Below are 21,230 nucleotides of genomic sequence, written 5' to 3'. Positions count from 1 at the left end.
ACTTCACATCACCGGGTGGGGGCGGGGGAGATTAGACACAAGCGAGGGTTCTCTTTCTCATCTTTGTACCCATCCCAGCCTCTATGTCCTTTCAGCTATATTTGATATTTATAATAAGCTTAACAGATTTCTCGGACATTGCAAACACTGTTTGGTGCCCTACTTCCATTTCCTGTGTGGCGCTGACAGCACATGGGCCGTTCTCAGTTTGGAAGTCCTTCGCCCCCTTCCTCTGTCTTGCAGAGAGTCAGACATCTCTGGCTCAGTTTTCATCCTGTTTTCATTTGGCTTCTCTACCTGGGCTTCACTCCCATGTCACCCTCCTGTCTCTCCTGATACTGTTTCATTGTGGAAAGGCACCTCTGCGGTGAGCGGAGCATCTGCCTTCCTGTATGGTCGGCTTCCTCTGCTCTGACTGACAGATGCGGTGATGTTTTTGTTTCTCTATCTTTCATTTTCCTAATGTTTTAAAAGTACTGTCTCTGTAAAGAAGGGTCCTTAGCTTTGTTCTCTCTTTGTTGCTACCAGTATTTCAGCTGTGCAGGGGCTAAGCCTCCTCTTCCTCACGGGCTGCTCCTCAGAAGGCAGCAGAGTTGCCCCCCTGTACACACAACAACCTCTCTTCCTTAGACTGCTTCCTTTGCAATAGATCTCAGGTTTATGTTAGTTCCCTGAGTCCCCATGGCAACAGCACAAATGCCTGTTATAATCAACGGGATCACACTGCCAGCAGCCTCTGGGCTGTTCTGACCTCAGAACATCTCTGCAGTTTTCATGCTATAGTTTCATCTCTACTGGGCGTGTGCTGCTGGGGTGCTTGCTGAATGAATGTACAGTTCCAGGTTCTATTCCAGGGATGCTCATTCTGCAGGAAGAGGATGGGTCCTGAATATCTCTGCTTCCTGACATACCAGGCAGAATTAGAAGTACACAGTCAGAGATGACTCAAAAGTTATTTCATGAACAGAGTTACAAAGGTTTCAGTAAATGATGAGAAATCCTTTATACCTAACAAATATATTTCGAAAACAGTATTTCTGTTATATAAGCTTTTTTCACCACTCTGGAGACAAAATTAAAATTATGTATAAATTCATATTGGAGTCTTTGAGGCTTTCCAGTTATCTATAAATTCAGCCTTGTCTACATAGCAAGTTCCAGACCACCCATGATTACATAGACCCTGCCTTTAAAAACAGAACAGAAAACAACACAACACACTTCCTTGTGTTTTGTTATTGACAGGAAACGCCTTAGTCTAGACACTTAAGCCAGTTCCATAGTCTTTGGGATATTGGGGTTTGAACTGTGTTACGAATTTTGAGAGTGTCTGGCTGTGACATGGAAGAATTTGCAGAGGGGCGAGAAGGAAGTGGAATTGATGTGGACACAGCACTCAAGTCTGGAGCTCTTGACATGAATGTGAAAATGAAGAAATGAGCAGGACAACATGGTGTTAGTCTTTTACATCTGAAGATCTTTTATCAAATGGTAGCTGGCCTAACGGTTTAACCTGTAGTGACTTCAGTGTTGTCAAAAACAGAAGACACTTTGTCTCTTTACTCACAGTGAACTTGTACATTTTCTCTTTGCTTGAAGGATTTCATTCTCTCATCAGCCCTTATTCAGTGAGTGCTTGTCTTTAGAGTGTCACTTCTGGGAAGACTTTCACGACTCCCATTATCTCTCTGTCCCCCAACTTTCTGGAGTTGATTTGGTGTGCATTTTCATAAAGTCTTGTCTTGGCTTGCCCTCAGCTCCATGGACAGCACTGTCCCGTTGACTCCTTAGCCCCACTGCAGGCCAGAGTAAAGTAGGGACTTGATAATTTAATTGTTGAAGGAAACCAAAAATCAGACTCTTGGTCCCTTGTTCCCATCACTTTATCACTCACCCTATGGCGATATGGTAATGACATTCTGGGTGCTGTAAAAACAATAGAAAGACCAGGACATCATAGTCACAAGGTAGATGCCAAGGTCAAGGTAGGACTCAGTTAAGTGAAAGCCCAATATTACAAGCAACTTGGTGTCTCTGCTCCTCAAGGACACCCAGTCTACATCTTCCTCCATGAAACTACAGACTGTATCCTGTGCTGATAAAACTCATTCCTTTGTCATGTAACTTTCCCACTAAAACAATCAGCCGCCCTCCCAGATAGATCCCTTTATTGATATTTCATGTGGAAACTTGGCTAAACTCTCTTTCTACACAGAGAAGGGAACTTAGGACAAGGGATTCTGTACATTTATCTCCAGATATCTAAAGGCTCACACTGCAAGACCAGGAAAGGTCTCCTCAAGCTATTTTCAGTCATGCAATTTTCAGTATAAAACTTTCCAGACACCAAAACCTAGACATGAAATAGGATGTACCAGCAAGACACATTTGTTATTTATTCTACAGATAATATGTTTTTGACCATTTATAACATGTTGTTCTAAGTGCTGGAGTTATAACAATGAACAAAACAAGACTGGACAAACAAAATGAACTCTGCTCTTATGCTGTTACCCTGCCAGTTATGAGATGATTCTAAATTCAATACAACACACATCAGATTGAATGACCAGGAGGAAACCATGTCCTATGCGAACTTCCGATTTTCTTCTGAAAGCTTCTATGGACACAGTGGGTTGGGTAATGACTTGATTTAGGTGTTGCTTTAAAAAGAGAAAAACAAAAGGGCAAATCATACCTTTTCTTTCAGATGTCTAAAGTGGGGCTTATTCTATCTGTCCTTTGGGGGTACTTTCTGAGATAGTAATAGCCTCCCTTTGCTTTCTTTGGGAGAAGTTTAGGAAGAATAAAGGACCAAGGCTGTTGAAGAACAGACAAGAACAGACGTGAACCACTGTCCTGAACAGTAAAAGTCTTTTGGCATTTACATATAAGGAACTCAGAACCCTGCCACTGCCCTCCTCTCAGAGAGACCCACGGTGTCTTGACCAGGTTTGAGCAACTGGGAGAAAGTAACAGTAGAGAGATCCATAGGCACTGCTGTCTCCAGTGCAAGAGAGACAGTGCAGAGTCAGCCTGCCCTCTGAGAACACAGTGGACAACTGCTATTGTGGCTGGTGCTGTAGGATTCAGGTAGCTGTTGAATACCTCATCTCCTGGGGTCTCTGGAAGGATTGCTTCATCACGTGAAAAGCCAGTTGGAGTCCATCTTGTGCCAAAGTATTTTCTCTAGAAAAGGACTATGTGTGCTCAAGCTAATCAAACTGCAGCTGACAGGGCTGTGTGTTATCTCTCAAACCCAGGTGTAGGGGAAGCTGTAGCCACGCCTACTTAGGGGCTGGCTACAGGTGTGCCTGACCACGCCCTCACAAGCTTTCGAGGGCATGGTCAGGGGACGTAGGGTGACTGCATTTGCTCTTTCGCTTTCGCTTTGCTTCTTGCTATACAGACTGCTGCCATGTCGGCTGGCTAGGTTGCTCTGTAAGTAAGGCTTTTCCCTATTAAATACCCTTATATTTCTACCTGACTCCATATTGGTAATCTCCCACTATATCTGGTGTCAGAAGTGGGATATTGGAAACCCCATTTGGGACAGGCTGTGGGTTCCATCAGGCCCGAGGCCTAGGCCCGGAAAGCGCCCTCTCTCCACAGGCATTCCCGGCTAGCAGCCGACACGCTGCAGCTGAGCTGCTCAGAACCACCCACCCAGCTTGAAGACAGTTTCTAGCTGCCTAGAGTCGAGGTAGGCCTTGGTGTTCAGCAGAGGCTTCCCCTGGCCACTGCTGGGGTAAAGGCACATCTGTTTTAGTGGTTGCAGTTGCAAGGCAGTATACTCTCTAAGATAAGCGCAGCCACTTTTGTGACCTCTCTCCACTGCTGACCAACTGCTGCCAAACGCCTCGGACTAACTGAACGCCTGTGCTACCTGCTGGTCAAATATATTTACTGCATCTGGAGTAGTAATCAGGTAAAAATATGGCGGAATATTTATCATTTGCTAAAATTGGTAATATTTTTGCTTATTACGTGAATTCACTGTTTGAGGAGAATGTAATGTGCCAATTACTGGCCTATATGCCATAATGGCAGTTAGCTTGCTGGTGCAAATAGTATTACTAGCCAGAGGACTCAGAAATAGGGATAAGGATAACCTCACCACCTGCTTACAGGAAATAACAGCTTTACGCAGTGAGGTTTTGGAGAACAGATTAGGTCAGACCACAATTGTGCAGCAAGTGGAACAGAAATTGGATGATAAGCTTGGCTCTGTGTCCAATACACTAAAGACAGAGCTGTCTGATGAGATGCAGTGTATCTATGATAAGATAAACACAGAGAGATCCTCCATGTCTGAGGCCTTAGAGGCTAGGCTGTCAGAAGACCATGACCAGCTAAAGAGTATCTGTAGCCAGCTAGAAACTCAGATAGGCAATGTTACTCATCAACTAGATACAAAGGTACAAAATACCCAGCACAGGGTTGAAGAATTGGACAATTCCATTCAATCAGTTATTGAAGCATCCAAGGTAGCAGATCAGAAATTTGAGTCTCGATTTAAATGTTTGGAAGATATTTTACAGTACAGAGCTGACAGATTACATAGGACCATAGGTTGATTGCTGAGGACTCAAAATCAGCAAATCATGACCTCGAATCTAGACTCCAATACCTAGAAGGCAGTTTCCATGCCATCCAGATGCTGCCTAAGGATGATCGTATTAAAGACCTAGAAAAACATGTAGATGAGCAGTTAGAGCAATTTACAGATTCACTAACGTGCTTGGAATCTTTTATGATTAAGGAGATTAAAACTTTTCAAAAGGATATCATTGCTAGGCTTAAAGATCATTGGGATGCCTCAGAAGCAGAATCACTCCAATCCCAGGCACCTTCTCCACCCAGGTATCGTGACTATTCTTCTAAGGTTGTTACTCGTACACCATTAGTGTACCCAGCTACAATGGTAGAAAAGCCAGCTTCTAAGAAACACCCTCATGGACAGATGGCTTATAAATGGCAACCTATACAGCTGAAGGATCTTAAGAATATTAAAGAATCAGTTGTCTCACATGGTCTCCATAGCCCATTCATGGGCAACCTTTAACAGGGTGACACCCACAGATTGGGAATGATTGGTAACAGCTGTACTTGAGAATTCATGCCAAGTCCAGTGGAAGGCATTAGTAAGGGAAAAGGCAAAGCTCCTTGAGCGTCAGGGCATAAAGGAAGGTTTTAGATAAGCTTCTTGGTCAGGGTATTTATGCTGACCCACAGGTTCAGGCTGAATATGATGACAATATACTATCTCTATGCAGGAAAGCACCATTAAATGCCTGGGATAAGGTTCGTGAGCCAGGAGAACGCCTAGAAGCTTATACCAGAATAGAACAGGGACCTACAGAACAGTTCCAGAACTTCTTACAAAGGTTAACTAGGGCAGTAGAATTACAGGTAACAGATCCAGAAACAAGACAATCAGTTATATATACAATACCTTATGAAAATGCAAACCCAATATGCAAAAGAATACTTTTGCCTTTAAAGATCAGATCAGCTCTGCTAGAAGAATGGGTTTTGTATGCAGCCAACATTGATTATAATGTACAAGATACTGGAGCTTGGGTAGGAGAAGCCATTTCAGAAGGTTTAAAAAGGCAACAGAAAATTAAAAGTTCTAGAGGTGAGGATGTAAGGGCTTGGCAAGCAGAAGCACCATACAGAGGTCAACATAGGTACCAAGAGGCTAGAGGTTACTACTACTATGAACCAGAACCTTGGGTAGGAAGAGCCTTCCACTGGAGACCACTAAGGATCCAGGAACCTAGATGTTTCAACTGTGGTAAAATGGGATATACTAAGAGAAATTGTAGACAAATGAATTCTAACAATGCCTCATATGGAAGGCCACTGCCTTCTGGATTGTGTAGAAGATGTGGTAAGGGCAGACACTGGACCAATGAATGTAGATTGACCAGGGACATACAAGGAAATCCATTAAGGTCGGGAAACCCCGAGGGGGGACTCAAGAAGTCCCCCACATCGAGAAAGGTCGGGTCATTCCCAGTAGCAATGGGAGACAATCTCTCACAGGACCAATAGATAGTTCTTTGCCTATTGTGAAAGATGATACTTCTCTAGATGGTAGTTTGAATTGTGATGAAGAATCAAGTGTGAATAGACAAAATGAGAAACGCATATTTTGGCAAGCTTCTATTAATGATAAAAGGCCTCAGTTAAAAGTGAAAATTAATAATAAAGTTATTTCTGGCTTAGTGGACACTGGGACAGATGTAACTATTATTCCTCAAAAGTCTTGGCCTCAATAATGGCTTCTTAGAGAGGCAAATGTACAATTTTTAGGAATTGGAACTCTATCTAGAGTTCGACAGAGTGTTAACTCAGTGGTGTACGTTGGACCGGAAGGACAGAAAGGGATACTGAAACCATACGTGGCAGATATAGCTATAAATCTCTGGGGTCGTGATCTCTTACAACAATGGAATACTCAGATTAATATTCCTCCAGTGTTACAGTATTTAGATAGTAGAAAAGATCTGGTAAGACGCTATGAAAAATGGTTACCAACCATCCATGCTGTCCAGAAACTAGGTACAATTGATGGACCTTCAGAGGAGCCAAAGTTCCTGCCATTAAAATGGCTTACAGATGAACCATAGGACAATGGCCTATGACCTCTGAGAAGCTAGAGGCTTTAGAAAAGTTAGTACAGGAACAGCTAGACGCTGGACATATAGAGGAATCTACCAGTCCTTGGAATTCTCCTGTATTTGTTATCAAAAAGAATCAGGTAAGTGGAGAATGCTGACAGACCTGAGAGCCATAAATAAGGTAATTCAACCAATGGGCTCTCTGCAACCTGGAATGCCATTACCTTCCTTAATACCTAAAGGATGGCCTATCATAGTCATTGATCTAAAAGACTGTTTCTTTACAATACCGTTACAGGAAAATGATAGAGAAAAATTCACATTTACTGTACCAACTCTTAATAATTCACAGCCAGTTAGGAGATATCACTGGAGAGTTTTGTCACAAGGAATGCTAAATAGCCCTACTTTGTGTTAGCACTTTGTACAGCATCCTTTGGAAATAATTCGTAAGAAATTTTCACAATCTCTTGTTTATCATTACATGGATGATATTCTTTTATCAGATTCTAATAAGGAAACTTTGGAATGTATGTTTGAAATGGTGAAGGAAGTTCTGCCTCATTGGGGATTACAGATTGCCCCAGAAAAGATACAAAGAGGAGATTCTATTAACTATTTAGGTTACAAGATAGACTTACAGAGAATCAGACCCCAAAAGGTACAAATTAGGAGAGATCGGTATCAAACTCTTAATTCTCTTCAGAAATTATTAGGGGAAATTTCTCAATTACAGACAATTATTGGTGTAGAAGGACATGACTTAAAGCATTTAAGAATGGCCCTTAAAGGTGATAAGGACCTAAACAGTCCGAGAATATTATCTACTGAGACAGAAAAATAATTACAATGGGAAGAAAACGGAATATTGGATGCACATGTAGATCGGATAAACCTTAATTTAGACTGTATTCTGGTTATCTTGCCATCCAGAGAATACCCTTCTGGAATTCTGATGCAAAGGGAAGACACTATATTGGAATGGATATTTCTGTCACATAAACAGAATAAAAAGTTAAAGACATATATAGAAAAGATTTCTGATTTGATTTTAAAGGGTAAATTAAGACTTCGTCAGCTGACTGGAAAAGATCCAGCAGAAATTATAGTCCCTTTAACTAATGAAGAAATTGCCTCCTTGTGGAAGGATAATGAATATTGCCAAATATCTCTTACTGACTTTTTGGGAACAATTAGCAACAACTATCCCAAAACTGACAGAATTAAATTCATAAAAAAGACAGTCTGCATTCTTCCACGTATTGTAAGACAAACTCCCATTTCTGGAATTCTTACCTTCTACACTGATGCCAACAAATCAGGTAAGTCAGGTTATAAAGCAGGTGAGGTAAGTAAAGTAGTTCAAAGTCCATATACATCTGTACAGAAGGCAGAATTATATGCAATTCTCATGGTACTTAAGGATTTTACAGAACCTCTTAATATAGTTACTGATTCCCAATATGCAGAGGGAGTTGTGTTACACATTGAGACTGCAGAATTTGTTCCTGATAATACAGAATTAACTTCTCTGTTTTTACAATTACAGGAAACTATAAGAAACAGAAGTAATCCTATGTATATTACACATATCAGATCCCATATGAGTCTGCCAGGCCCACTAGCACAAGGCAATGATGATACTGACCGTTTATTAATTGGAAGTGTGCTAGAAGCCTCAGAATTTCATAAGAAACATCATGTAAATAGCAAAGGTTTGAAAAAGGACTTCTCCATCACTTGGCAACAAGCCAAGGAAATAGTGAGAAACTGTCCTACTTGTTCCTTTTATAGTCAAACTCCATTGCCAGCAGGTTGTAATCCTAAGGGCATTCAGAGAAATGAGGTTTGGCAGATAGATGCCTTTCACTTTGCAGAGTTTGGAAATTTGAAATATGTGCATCATACTATAGACACATTCTCAGGGTTCAATGGGCTACTGCTCTTAATTCTGAAAAAGTTGATTCTGTTATTACACACCTGCTAGAGGTGATGGCAGTTATGGGTATACCTGCACAAATAAAAACTGACAATGCTCCAACATATGTCTCTACAAAATTGGAACAATTTTTCAAATATTATAACATAAGCATGTTACTGGTATACCACACAATCCTACAGGACAAGCAGTGATTGAGAGATCTAATAGAACACTTAAGGAGATGCTCAACAAACAAGCTTGGAAGACTAAACCCCCCAAACATAGGTTGCATAATGCTTTATTAACACTAAACTTTCTTAATGCCAATGAAAAAGGACAAACAGCTACAGAAAGACACTGGATTATGGAAAAAACTGCTGAACTCAATCAGCTGGTATACTTCAAAGATGTACAAACCTCTGCATGGAAACCAGGACATGTGTTTTGATGGGGTAGGGGTTTTGCATTGGTTTCTACAGGAGAAGAAAAACTTTGGATACCATCAAAGTTGATCAAGATTTGACTGGAAAAGGAAAAACCTCTCGATGAGGACAAATAACAGGTATTCTACTAAGGTATATCTTATAAACTAAATAGAAACCTCCCAAAGGAAAGGGAAGTGTTTTGCTTTTATCTTCACAGGAAAACTCATCTCCAGAAGGCAAAGGACACTGCATGGGTAGATACTTAAGAAGAAAAGGTAGCTACAACCATCAAACAAAAGGAATGTGCCATATGGTAAACTTTACAGCTATCTCTCAAAAAACTCTATTTCTCTTTATTTCCTAGTCCCTATTCAATTAAACCAATGCTGGATTTAAAGATGGATTTGGCTTTCCTACTCTAAAATTGAAGCGTGTTATTTAACTAAGCTTTAGTGTTTCTGTGTTGTATCAAGAAGCCAATTGATGTAATACAGAATAAAAGAAGAATTTGGGGACTCTCTTTGTCTTTTCTTGCATCTTTCTCTCAAGGTGTACACCCTCTCATAATTGTTATGCTCTCATGATTGCATTCCCCAGCATGTGTACATACACAAGCAAACATTTCTCTGTTAACTGTTTATGTTTGAGTCTGACACAGCCAATGAAGACCTGCCTGACAGCAATGCCTGGACACCCTGGAAAGAAAATGGGCCACACCTCCTCGACTGCACTGGATCCAACTTGTTCCATTTCAACTGATACTCGGGCCAGAGGTTCGGGTACTGACTTCAATCAAGTTGAGGATTTCAAGCGAGATCTTCAATCAAATGAATCCCATCTAACATGGACTGGATACAATCCATTCAAGATTTTTACTACACTAATATTTTCTTCCTAGAGGACCCCACATGACTATCATCATCCCATTTCAGCAGGAAGTAACTTGGAGAATGCTAAGCCCCCTTCCCCGATTTTTGTCATTTAGGATAGTGTATATACCTAGTTAGGGATAGCTTCCTATTGTTTTTGGTTGAGATTGGAAGGAGGTGTTCAGGCTTGGACACCTCTTTCAGATGACTTTAGGGTTTAGTTAAAATAGATAGTTAGGATGTGACATAAGCAGATTGTTGTATCTTCTTATATTTTACCTTTATGATTGTTAATTTTGTATACTTTAAACTGTTAAGTTTTAATCCTCTTTTAGACTAAAAGGGGAATTGTAGGGGAAGCTGTAGCCACGCCTTCTTAGGGGCTGGCTACAGGTGTGCCTGACCACGCCCTCAGAAGCTTTCGAGGGGATGTAGGTTGACTGCCTCTTTCGATTTCGCTTTGCTTCTTGTTGTACAGACCGCTGTCACGCCGGCTGGCTAGGTCGCTCTGTAAGTAAGGCTTTTCCCTATTAAATACGCTTATATTTCTACCTGACTCCGTATTGGTAGTTTCCCAGGGAATATACCCAGGGAATTCTTTCTCTAGAAAAGGACTTGGTGTGGCCCAAACCAATTAAAATGGAGACAACAGGGCTGCAGTTCTCCTCTCAATGCCAGGTCTCTCTTTTCCTTACCAGCTGTGAGGAACATCTCAAAACCAGAGAGAAGCAACAAAGAAATCCCAACTTCTCAGGCCTCCTCCCCGGGCCATTAGAGACACAGGAGGCACAGGTCAATTCTCCCAGCCATGATGGTCTGACGAACACTGGAAATGGATGTTGGAGCCATAGACTGTGAAGGGCATTGAAACATCACACATTTTATAAGAGGAAACAAAGTTACTCACCTCAGGACATGTGTTCCAGCCCCGTTTCAGCAGAGATGAGATGGGCTTGGGGATGGAGTAGCCGATGGGAGGCCTGATGTGGTGGTATGCCATGTCTGCTGCTGCAGCGGCTGCAAAACAAGGTTGTGAGCTTCACTGGCTTACTCCAGAGAGACGGAGAGACAGGCTCACCCAAGGCAACATGCGTGGGGCTTGACTGGACTCCTAAGCTGGCTTCCTCCCTGGCCTATGAAAAAGAGAAGATAGTCTACCCTATCTTTCTCATTTCCCATCCATTTGACAGTTGGGTCTATGTAGTGAGCAGAGGGAACTCACGGAGGAAAAAGGGAGCAAGCCGTTCAGGCTACCTCAAGCATACAGATGTGCACAACACTCTAGGAAAGAGACGGGATCCCAGATTGGACAAAACGGCACAGTGTCAGGTCAGCAAATGGTTCGGTGGGGAAAGGTGTTTGCCACCAGTTCTAACTATCTGAGTTTGGTTCCTGAGACCCACGGGGTGGAGAGAGAATTGCCTCTTGCAAGCTGTCCTCTGACACCCATGTAGGCTCCATCACACTCTCAGAGGCACACTTACTCGCTTAAACAAATAATGGTAACAACAATTTTCAAGACTTCACAATGTCATTATGTACCAGGATGCGTGGGTTACACTGGACTTCACATATATATATATATATATATATATATATATATATATAATATATATTACATTTACTGTTTTTGGATTATTCTGAATCAAGACCTAATTTTACCAATTGTAAATTTAATACTCATTCTTTACAGAAATTGAGAAAGTTAAGGGAATTACAAAATATAAAATATTATTATTAAGGCAAAGAACCATTTTTTGGTTCCGATATAAATCACAGAGAGCAATTGTCTGATTCTTTGTTATGAGTCTGGAAAATCAATTACAGGTGAATGATCTTTGTCAAAGTATTTGCTAAAATATTTTGAGATTTCTCCTCTTTTCTATCTATGATTGAGCCTATGTTGACATATGACTACGTAGTTCCTGTTTCATAAATTAAAGCATTAAGCAATTAAGCATTTTCCATGTTACTAAAACTATGTGTTAACACATTTTAATGACTGCATTTACTGCGATTTACTTAATCACTTCTCAATTTTAGGTTATTTGAAATTATTCAAAGAATATTTTAATGGGAATTTCTGTATATTATCGACTAGACATTTAGGGTATATTAAAGGTTGAAAATAACGTGTCAATACGTTTGAGACTAACTCATATTAAAGCAAGCTACTTACTAAAGAGTATTAACTTATGCTCTCACCAGTGAGTGTAAAAATTGTTGTCACCACCACTCTACCGTTGAAAAGTATTTTTGCCAGGCAGCTCCATGGTTCCTTGCTATTTAGACTGTTTCTTATTCATCATGGCATCTTTCTTGGCTCATGAAGTAGGGTCCTGCAACTCTTTTGTTGGATATCATACACCATTTTCAGTTCCTCCAAGCATCAAGTAATTCACGGCCATCAAGCTGACAGCTTCTTAACTTTTCTCTAATTCTATGACTGCTCTCGGTCGTGAAGGAACTCACGATCACCTCCATTTCAGTGTCCACTTTGTCATTGCAGGGTGGAAGCGCAAGTGGCCACTTTTAGATGGTTGGTCCATCTTGCCTGTGGCCAGACTGTGCTGATAGCTGGGAAATCTGGTGCTAGATCCAGGAAGATGACTGTCAGCCCATTCATCAAGTATATGTTTTATTGTTATAGAAAATATGTTAAATGGTTTATGAAAATGTTGGCTTCTGCTTTCTAAAAGAAAACTGCCATTGAAAGAGACAAAATACAAATTGAAAACAATTAATTGTGCAATTATTTTTAAAGTTCTATCCTGAGTAAATGAATTTATCAAACTGTAGTTAGCTTGCACTGTGTAGATCTGCCTCCCAGACCTCCCTGCAGCGATGGGATGTCCTCCTGCACTGTGTAGATCTGCCTACTAGACCTCTCTGCAGTGATGGGATGTCCTTCTGCAGTGTACAGTGTGTAAGCAGTAGACCATTGGACAATTATGACATGGAAACGTGACTCAGAAACTGAAATTTGTAATTTGGATAGTTTCAATTAATGAAGTTTTCAAATACCATGCTCAGTGGTCTCCATATTGAAGACCATATTCTAGAAATTTTTTTTTACTCATATTATCTTGAGTAATGAAACTTAAAGATAATATGGTAAGACAGCCCTAAGAGCCACTTCTACCAAAGAGCCAATTAGAGATCTCAAATGTTCTATGTCTATCAAGATAGAGAAGACACAGATGTAGTTTATCACTGTCATCTCTGAAAACATGTGACATGCAACAAGTGGCAACTCTTCCTATAATTCTTTATCAAAAAGGACTTAAGGGCCTGTTAAGACCATGCCTGGTGACCAGTTCAAATGCCAGAACCCACAATGGAAAGACAAAACTGATTCCAGGAAGTCCTCTGTTCTCCACACATATGCCAGCGTTACCGACTTGCACCCACCTACATACACACAGTAATACATTAAAAGTTAAAAGGCAATGAGTAGTCCATACAGGTGTGACAGTCTAAGTGGGAAGCTGGTGTCATTATTTTCAATAAAACGTGATAAGGAATGGGTCACTGAGAAATCACCCAGAGCATTCGCCAGCGCTTTCATGTTTTGATTTTAAGTTCTGAGACATGGCTTGCCTCAACTACCTGCTTCTCCTCTGTGGTGTCGCTGCTCTGGGTGTTGGCATTGATGCTCTCTCTCTTGGCTCCTGCACACCTCACACCACAGCGACACCTAGTGAATCACATTCCTTGCTTGGCTATGTCCTGCCTCTGTGCTACAATCACAAACTTCTTGAGGTCAGAGACTACATCTCTTCCTGGTGTGTTGGAAGAGCATGGTGTATCAACTGGCAAAGAGAAAGCCTTCAAAATGGCATGGACTGAGCGGATAGAGATGTGATGAGCTCAGCTTTACTGGACTCCTCGACATCTGACGAATTAGTGAAAAGATGAGCTACTGTTAATTATTATTAAACTCACTGTTATACTTCAGAAGATAACCCAATGCCTAGCATCTAGAGGAACTGTGGAATGGATATTCTGTCCAGTGGGCTTTTAAATCACAACACGGTCAAGTGAATTGTTGGGACCTTGTGGCAAGTTCATTCAATAGTCTTTTATCCAAAGCGTTTGGTGAAGGCTTTGCAAACAAGCGAAGAAATGCCCTTCATGGGGGGCTGGAGCCTGGACTCTGAGGCTGGCTTTGTTCCACACGCCCTGGGAGAGCCAATTAAGCAGTTTGTCTCAGCAAGTACTAATTTCGCCAGGCATGAGTTCAGTGGGGAAGAGCCAGTTTGATGGTGACGATTATGGGCTCAGGGCCTTGACTGTGCCCTCACTGCAACGCGGCATCAATGCTTGTCCCAACAGAACCCAAAGCACAGGTTTCAGTCCTTGCTGACACAGCACGATGTTGGCTCTCAGTAAGTGTTAACAGCCACTGTTATTGATAACAACATATCCAAGAGTTCAAGAGATCCTTTGTAATTGGAACCTGGAAGGCGGGATATTAAAACACCGCCATTGTTTATTGCTTTATTTAGATCATGAGGGGTCTGAGGTCTTTTTAAGGTTGTCTTTGGGTATGAAGGGAAAGTCAAATGTTACAGTGAGTTACTGCATATTTCAAAGTTACCAACGGCCTTCTCTACATCAGTTCCAGCCTGTGCTGCAGGGTGGCCCTGTGTTAAGAGTGGCATCACAGCTTTCCACAATAAAATGGGTCATCCAGTTCTCATTTATGCTTAATTATGTGTTGGATTCTGAACTGCTAAGGTAATCCCTCATTGTCTAATTTTATAAAATAAAAAAAATTCCTGTTGTAAGGAGAATAACAGCTGTCTGGGGAAGGAGTCCTTGTGTCAACACAGTGAAACTGAGTTCAAATCCCCAGCACCATGTAAAAGCTGTGCAAAGTCACATGTGCTTGCAATTGCAGGGTTGGATGGGGCAGGGACTGACAGGTCTCAGCAATTTGCCTGTCACCCAGTGTGCTCAAAATGGTGAGCTTCAGTTGCAGTGAGAGACACTGCACCAAAAACAAGATGGAGGATGCTCGAGGAAGACCCAGTGTCCTCTTCTGTCTTCCATGCATATGTACACAACACACACACACACACACACACACACACACAGACACACACACACACACAGCATGCACTACACATACCCACCACACACCACACGCACCCTCACACACCACAAGCACATCATACATACACATACCATATACCACAAACATACCATATACGCATACACCATATACTACAAACACACCACAAGACACCACACATATCATACATACATCCTTCCTATACCACACATCACCTGTCCACATGCATACTGTACACACCACACACACACACATACATATATATGCACACATCACACACACCATACACATAAACACATACACAAACACACCATATATACACACACCATACATCATACAACAAACCATACACACACACATGCATGACACATACACACACATACCACATACACATATACACATACACAAAGACAATATATACACATGCATGCACATACCACACGTACACTTGCATGCATACCACACACACATACATACATGCACACACCCATGCATGCACATACCACAAACACACCACACACAAATGCATGCACACACACTACACATCACACACATAGACACATGAACACACATAGCGTGGAGTATGGGAAAAATAAGTTTCTGTCATTACTGAGCAAGATGAAGTTTATAGAACATTTTAAAATTTTGATTGTGTGCATATATTCCGCAAAGTGCAGCTGATTGCATGCCATAGTTTTTAATGGCTCAGACGATAGTCAAGACAACAGTGTTCTACAATCCCAGGAAGATCTAAGATACAGTCTTTGTTAAAGGTGCACTTATCAGCAATATTTGGCCAGAGTGGGCAAGGCTTGAGGGGCCATGAGATTGCAGTACTGGAGGAGACTGTCTTAGTTTGGGTTTCTATTGCTGTGAAGAGACACCATGACTATGGTAACTCTTACAAAGGAAAACATTTATTTGGGGCTAACTTACACTTTAGAGGTTTAGTCCGTTATTGTCATGGTGGGAAACATGGAAGCATACAGGCACACACGGTACTGTCAAGGTACCTAAGAGTTCCACATCTTGATCTGCAGGTGGCAGAAGGATACTGTGTGCCACAGTGGGCACAGCTTGAACATAGAAGACCTCAAATCCCACCCCATGGTGACACACTTCCTTCTACAAGGCAACACCTGCTCTCACAAGGCCACACCTCCTAATAATTCTACTCCCTATGGATCAGGCACTCAAATACATGAGTCTATGGGACTATTTCTATTCAAACCACAACAGGAACTAAACATGCCTTTATTTTTAAAATCACATCCTATTGACATTACGAATTGTCAGGAATAGATTAGGCATTGTCACTGTCTATCCTTGGTGTAATCTCCATCACACAACGAAGCAGCAAAGCATTGACATCAGCTACAGCCATGAAGAGACCAGCATCTACTGGACCAGCGTGATTCTTCCTGGGATGCAAGCAGTGACTAGCAACTACTGGACCAGTGCGATTCTTTCTTGGATGCAAGCATTGGTCACCTGGCTTGCTTCATTTCAGTGATAAACTGATAAGGATTAGCATGGCAAACACTGGATTTCTCCTCTTCTCCATAATATCAGTGTGCTTATCTAATCTGAGATTATTATATTGGAGACACGTTAGGATCCAGATCATTTAGGGAGTGGACACAATTAGCCATTGTTTAAAGAGGAGTGGAGAACTCAATGACTACAAAATACAGCCAGTGGCATAAGCATGTCTCTAAGTATGCTGTCATTCACATGCTGTGTGTGAGACAACCCCACTCTCACAGGCCCACCGGCTGTGTTTGGTTCTGGGATCTCTAGCTCATGATTCTGAATTAAATTTTCACTATGAAGTCTTTCCTCAAAATTGGCTACAGTGTATTGTTAGATATTCTCCATTGCCCGATGTCTCCCGGACTTAGCAAGAGCTCAGCTGTAGGGGAAATGTTAGCCAAGCCTGTTTGGGGGCTGGCACAGGTGATGCAGACCACACAAACTAGGGAATGGTCTGAGTGCTGTACCAAGACCTTAAATATGTGGGTCCTATGCAGGCAGCACTCTCTGTTCCATGGTTCGCCTGGTTGTAGGGGACTGACTCTGTCACATGAGTACTCTCCTATTAAACATCTGTTCTGACTCCTCTGCACTGCGCATTAATTGCACCCCACTATATTTTGGGGTCAGGATGGAATTTTTATTCTGAACCAGCAAGTGAGAAGTGGCTTTTGGCAGGATTTATTCCTCTGCTGCATCGGCACCCAGGTAATCTTTCATCTTCACCCATTGGCACTAACCCCACAGAGTGTTTCTGGCATTGGTTGAGAGGAGCTCCACACAGTTTCAGCCACACCCTGGTCACCTAGAGGTTTCTTTCCTCTGCTCGAGGTCTCTGCCCTGAACCTCTGAGCCCATCCATTCCAGCCCAGCCTAAGAACCTGCTCAGATACTAAACACCGTTTGGACCAACTTCGATTTCTACCCCGTGGCTTCTGTGACTTGGGACTGAGACAAGCCAGACCACCTGGGCTTTCAGCAGGCATCCTCCAGTTTGGAAACCTGAGGTTCCTCCCCTTCTGTATTAGCCTTCACAGCCACTTGGCACTGGATAACGCTCAGGTATGCCAAGAGAGTTTCTTTTTCTCTGCAGGCTTCTGCCCGTGAGTCAAGCACTGCTGCTGTTCACAAAAGGGATGCAGTTTCTGCCTGGTTGAAATGTGTGGTCATGAGTCATCTGGTACCTGGAACCCAACTTATGGAGCACCGCAGCCTTGAATGCCTGGAACAAGGTTCGTGAGCCAGGAGAAAAGGTAGAAAGTTATATGAGGATAGAATAGAGACCAACAGAACAGTTCTATGAATTTTTACAACAGTTAACTAGGGCAATATAATTACAGGTAACAGATCTGGGAACAAGAAAATCAATCATATACACAATAGCTTATGAAAATGCAAACCTAATATGCAAAATAATATTTTGCCTTTAAAGATCAGATCAGCTCCACTGGAAGAATGGGTTTTGTATACAGCTAACCTAGACTATAATGTACAAGATTCAGGAGCTTGGGTAGGAGAGGCAATCTCAAAAGTTTTAAAGAGATCCCAAGAGGTTAAATGTTCTCAAGGTAATGATGCAGGAGCTTGGGAAGAAGCACCTTACAGAGGTCAACATAGGCACCGAGAGACCAGAGGTTATCATTACTATGAACCAGGACCTTGGGTAGGAAAGGCATTCTCTAGGAGGCCAAGAAGGACCAGGAACCTAGTTGTTTCAGATGTGACAGAATGGGACATATTGAGAGAAACTGTAGGCAAAGGAATTTTAACAATGCCTTATACAGGAGGCCACTGCCTTCTGGATTGTGTAGAGGACGTGGTGAGGGCAGACAGTGGACCAATGAATGTAGATCGACCAGAGACATTCAAGGAAACACTTTGAGGGGCCTCTTGAAGGTCTGGTCATTCCCAGTCATTATGGAGGACAATCTTTCACAGGACAAATAGATGGTACATTGCCTATTGAAAAAGTGATACTACTCTAGATAATAGTTTGGTTAGTAATGAGGAATCAAATGTGACTGGAGGCGATGATAAACACATATTTTGGCAGACTTCTATTAATGATAAGGGGCCTCAGTCGAATGTAAGAATTAATAATAAAGTTATTACTGGTTTGGTGGACACTGGGGCAGAGGTAACTATTATTACCCAAAAGTCCTGGCCTTAGAGATGGCCTTTTAGAGAGGTGAATGTACAATTTTTAGGGATTGGAACTTTATCTAGAATTCGACAGAGTGTTAACTGGTTTGTCTACATTGGACCGGAAGGACAGAAAGGATGGCTAAAACCATATGTTGCAGACATAGCAATAAATCTCTGGGGTCATGATCTGTTACAGCAATGGAATACTCAGATTAATATTCCTCCAGTATTGGATACGAATTATGTACAATCTTTACATGGTAGAAAAAAATTGGTAAGACACTATGGAAAATAGTTACCAGCCATTCAGTCTGTACAGAAACTAAGTTCAAATGATAAACCTTCAGAGGAGACAAAGGCCCTACCCTTAGAGTGGCTTACAGATGAACCTGTCTGGGTATGACAATGGCCTATGACCTCTGAGAAGCTAGAGGCTTTAGAAAAGTTGGTACAGGAACTGCTAGAGACTGGGCATATAGAAGAATCTACCAGTCCTTGGAATTCTCATGTATTTGTTATCAAAAAGAAGTCAGGTAAGTGGAGAATGCTGACAGACCTGAGAGCCATAAATAAGGTAATTCAGCCAATGGGCTCTCTGAAGCCTGGAATGCTGTTACTTTCCTTGATTCCTAAGGGATGGCTGATCATAATCATTGATCTGAAAGATTGTTTCTTTACTATACCGTTACGGGAAAATGATAGAGAAAAATTTGTGTTTACTGTACCAACTCTTAATAATTCACAGCCAATTAAGAGATTCCAGTGGAAGGTTTTGCCACAAGGAATGCTAAATAGTCCTACTTGGTGCCAGCACTTTGTACAACAACCTTTGGAAATAATTCATAAGAAATTTCCACAATCCCTTCTTTACCATTACATGGATGACATTTTTTTTTATCAGATTCTAATAAAGAAACATTGGATCATATGTTTGAAATGGTGAAGGAAGTTCTGCAATGAGGAGATTCTATTAATTATTTAGGTTACAAGATAGACTTACAAAGAATCAGACTTCAAAAGAAAGTAAAAAGACAGCGGAGGGCAAGTGAGTTAGCTTTCCCTTCTGAAGTAGGGACATTAGAGCTTTGCTGCCCTTGGACATCAGGACTGGGGCTCATGGACACACATATCCTGGTAGATAAGACAGTTATCCCAGTGCTTCTCAGTGGTTTGGACTTGGATTGAATTACAGACTTGCTTCACAGATGGCAGATGGAAGACAGCAGGACTTAGCAGCCAAAATCATATGACCAAAGTTCCATCCTAACCTTTCTCTCCTATCCATTTCTTATCTCTACCCATCAATCATCTTTGTTATATGACCTTTAGTCAATTAAATAATCTATCATCCGTTAGTCTATCTATAACTATCAATCATCTATCATCTATTTATCATGTATCTGTCTACTATGTATCATCTATCTATCTATCTATCTATCTATCTATCTATCTATCTATCTATCTATCATCTATCTATTTATCTATCATTACCTATCTACTTTTCTTTCTTTCTACCTATGGATATTTCCTGTTGATTTTATGTCTATAGAGACCCTGACTTACACAAGGGCTCCAGCATCTGTTTCCAATTTTACTTAGGTAGTATGCATTTTGTAACTGCCACCTTGTATCCTCTGCCTCTTCCCTACTTAATTACTGGTGGCTCTGTCACATGTCTGGACCTTGCTGACTCTGCTTTCTGCTGGAATACCTGCCTCTTACAATTTCCATTATATATTTATTTAATGAGAAGTAATTTAAAATGACACAATTCAGGTGGGATATGGCCTAAGAATCCTTTCCACTCTTTCTTAATACTATCAGGAAACCCCTTCAGGGAGCAGGCTTAGTCCTTGAGGGATGATTATTTGAATCTGAAGTGTCCCTCATTGGCTCATGTTTTGAAACTTGTTTCCCAGCTGGCAGTGCAATTAGGGAGTGTCTGAAACCATTAGAATATGGATTACAGCTGGGGGAGCTGGGAGAACTCATTAGGAGTACCTTTAAATGTTATAGCCTGGCCCCTAGTTCTGGCCTTGCTCTCTGCTCTTGGTTTTCAACCAAGTAAAGAACCTCTGACACATACTCTTGCTGTAGAGCACTGAACCATTGCCTATGCCTTCGCTGCTACTGTGTGTGTGTACTGGGTCACTGTCTATGCCTTCCTTAGTGTGTACAGTGAGACACTGTCCATGCTGTTCCCAGTATGCATGCAGAGAGTCACTTGTCCATGCCTTCCCCAACCTGATAGCCTAAAATTCTCCAAAAACATGAGCTAAAATAAATCTTCCTCCCTAACATGTTTTGGTCAGGCTTTCTTTTCTTTTTTTTGTGGCACAAAATTTACTGGTATTATTTGCTGCTTTCTTCCTTGTCTTACTCTGCAGTGGTAACTTTAAAAGCCTCCATCTTCACTGTGAGTAGTTTGAAGGCAAGAGAAACACTTGGCTACTATTGGTTTTCTTATGCAGAGAAATTCCTGGCCCACAAAGAAGCACTTGAAAATAATGACATTAGGAAATGTCCAGTTCGTGCTAACTACTGTCAGCCACTGATCCAGTCCTAAACTTGTTGAAGACTGTAAGACATGTGGCCACATGGATTCCTTCACACTCCTGCAGCATCTGCTGA

General features: G+C 41.5%; 1 protein-coding gene across 1 annotated transcript in view; it reads right to left on the bottom strand.

Annotated features, from left to right (window-relative positions):
• The window catches only part of Tnni3k (TNNI3 interacting kinase), a 276,112-nt gene that overhangs the window by 66,026 nt on the left and 188,856 nt on the right, over window positions 1-21,230 (bottom strand). Inside the window, exon 21 of the mRNA XM_027395192.2 lies at window positions 10,752-10,861. Within this exon, the coding sequence (XP_027250993.1) occupies window positions 10,752-10,861 (110 nt within the window). The remainder of the gene's footprint in view (window positions 1-10,751; window positions 10,862-21,230) is intronic.

Source organism: Cricetulus griseus (assembly GCF_003668045.3).
Source record: "Cricetulus griseus strain 17A/GY chromosome 1 unlocalized genomic scaffold, alternate assembly CriGri-PICRH-1.0 chr1_0, whole genome shotgun sequence".
NCBI lineage: Eukaryota > Metazoa > Chordata > Mammalia > Rodentia > Cricetidae > Cricetulus > Cricetulus griseus.
The sequence above is the reverse complement of the archived record's forward strand: the minus strand, read 5'-3'. Positions and strand labels throughout refer to the sequence as shown.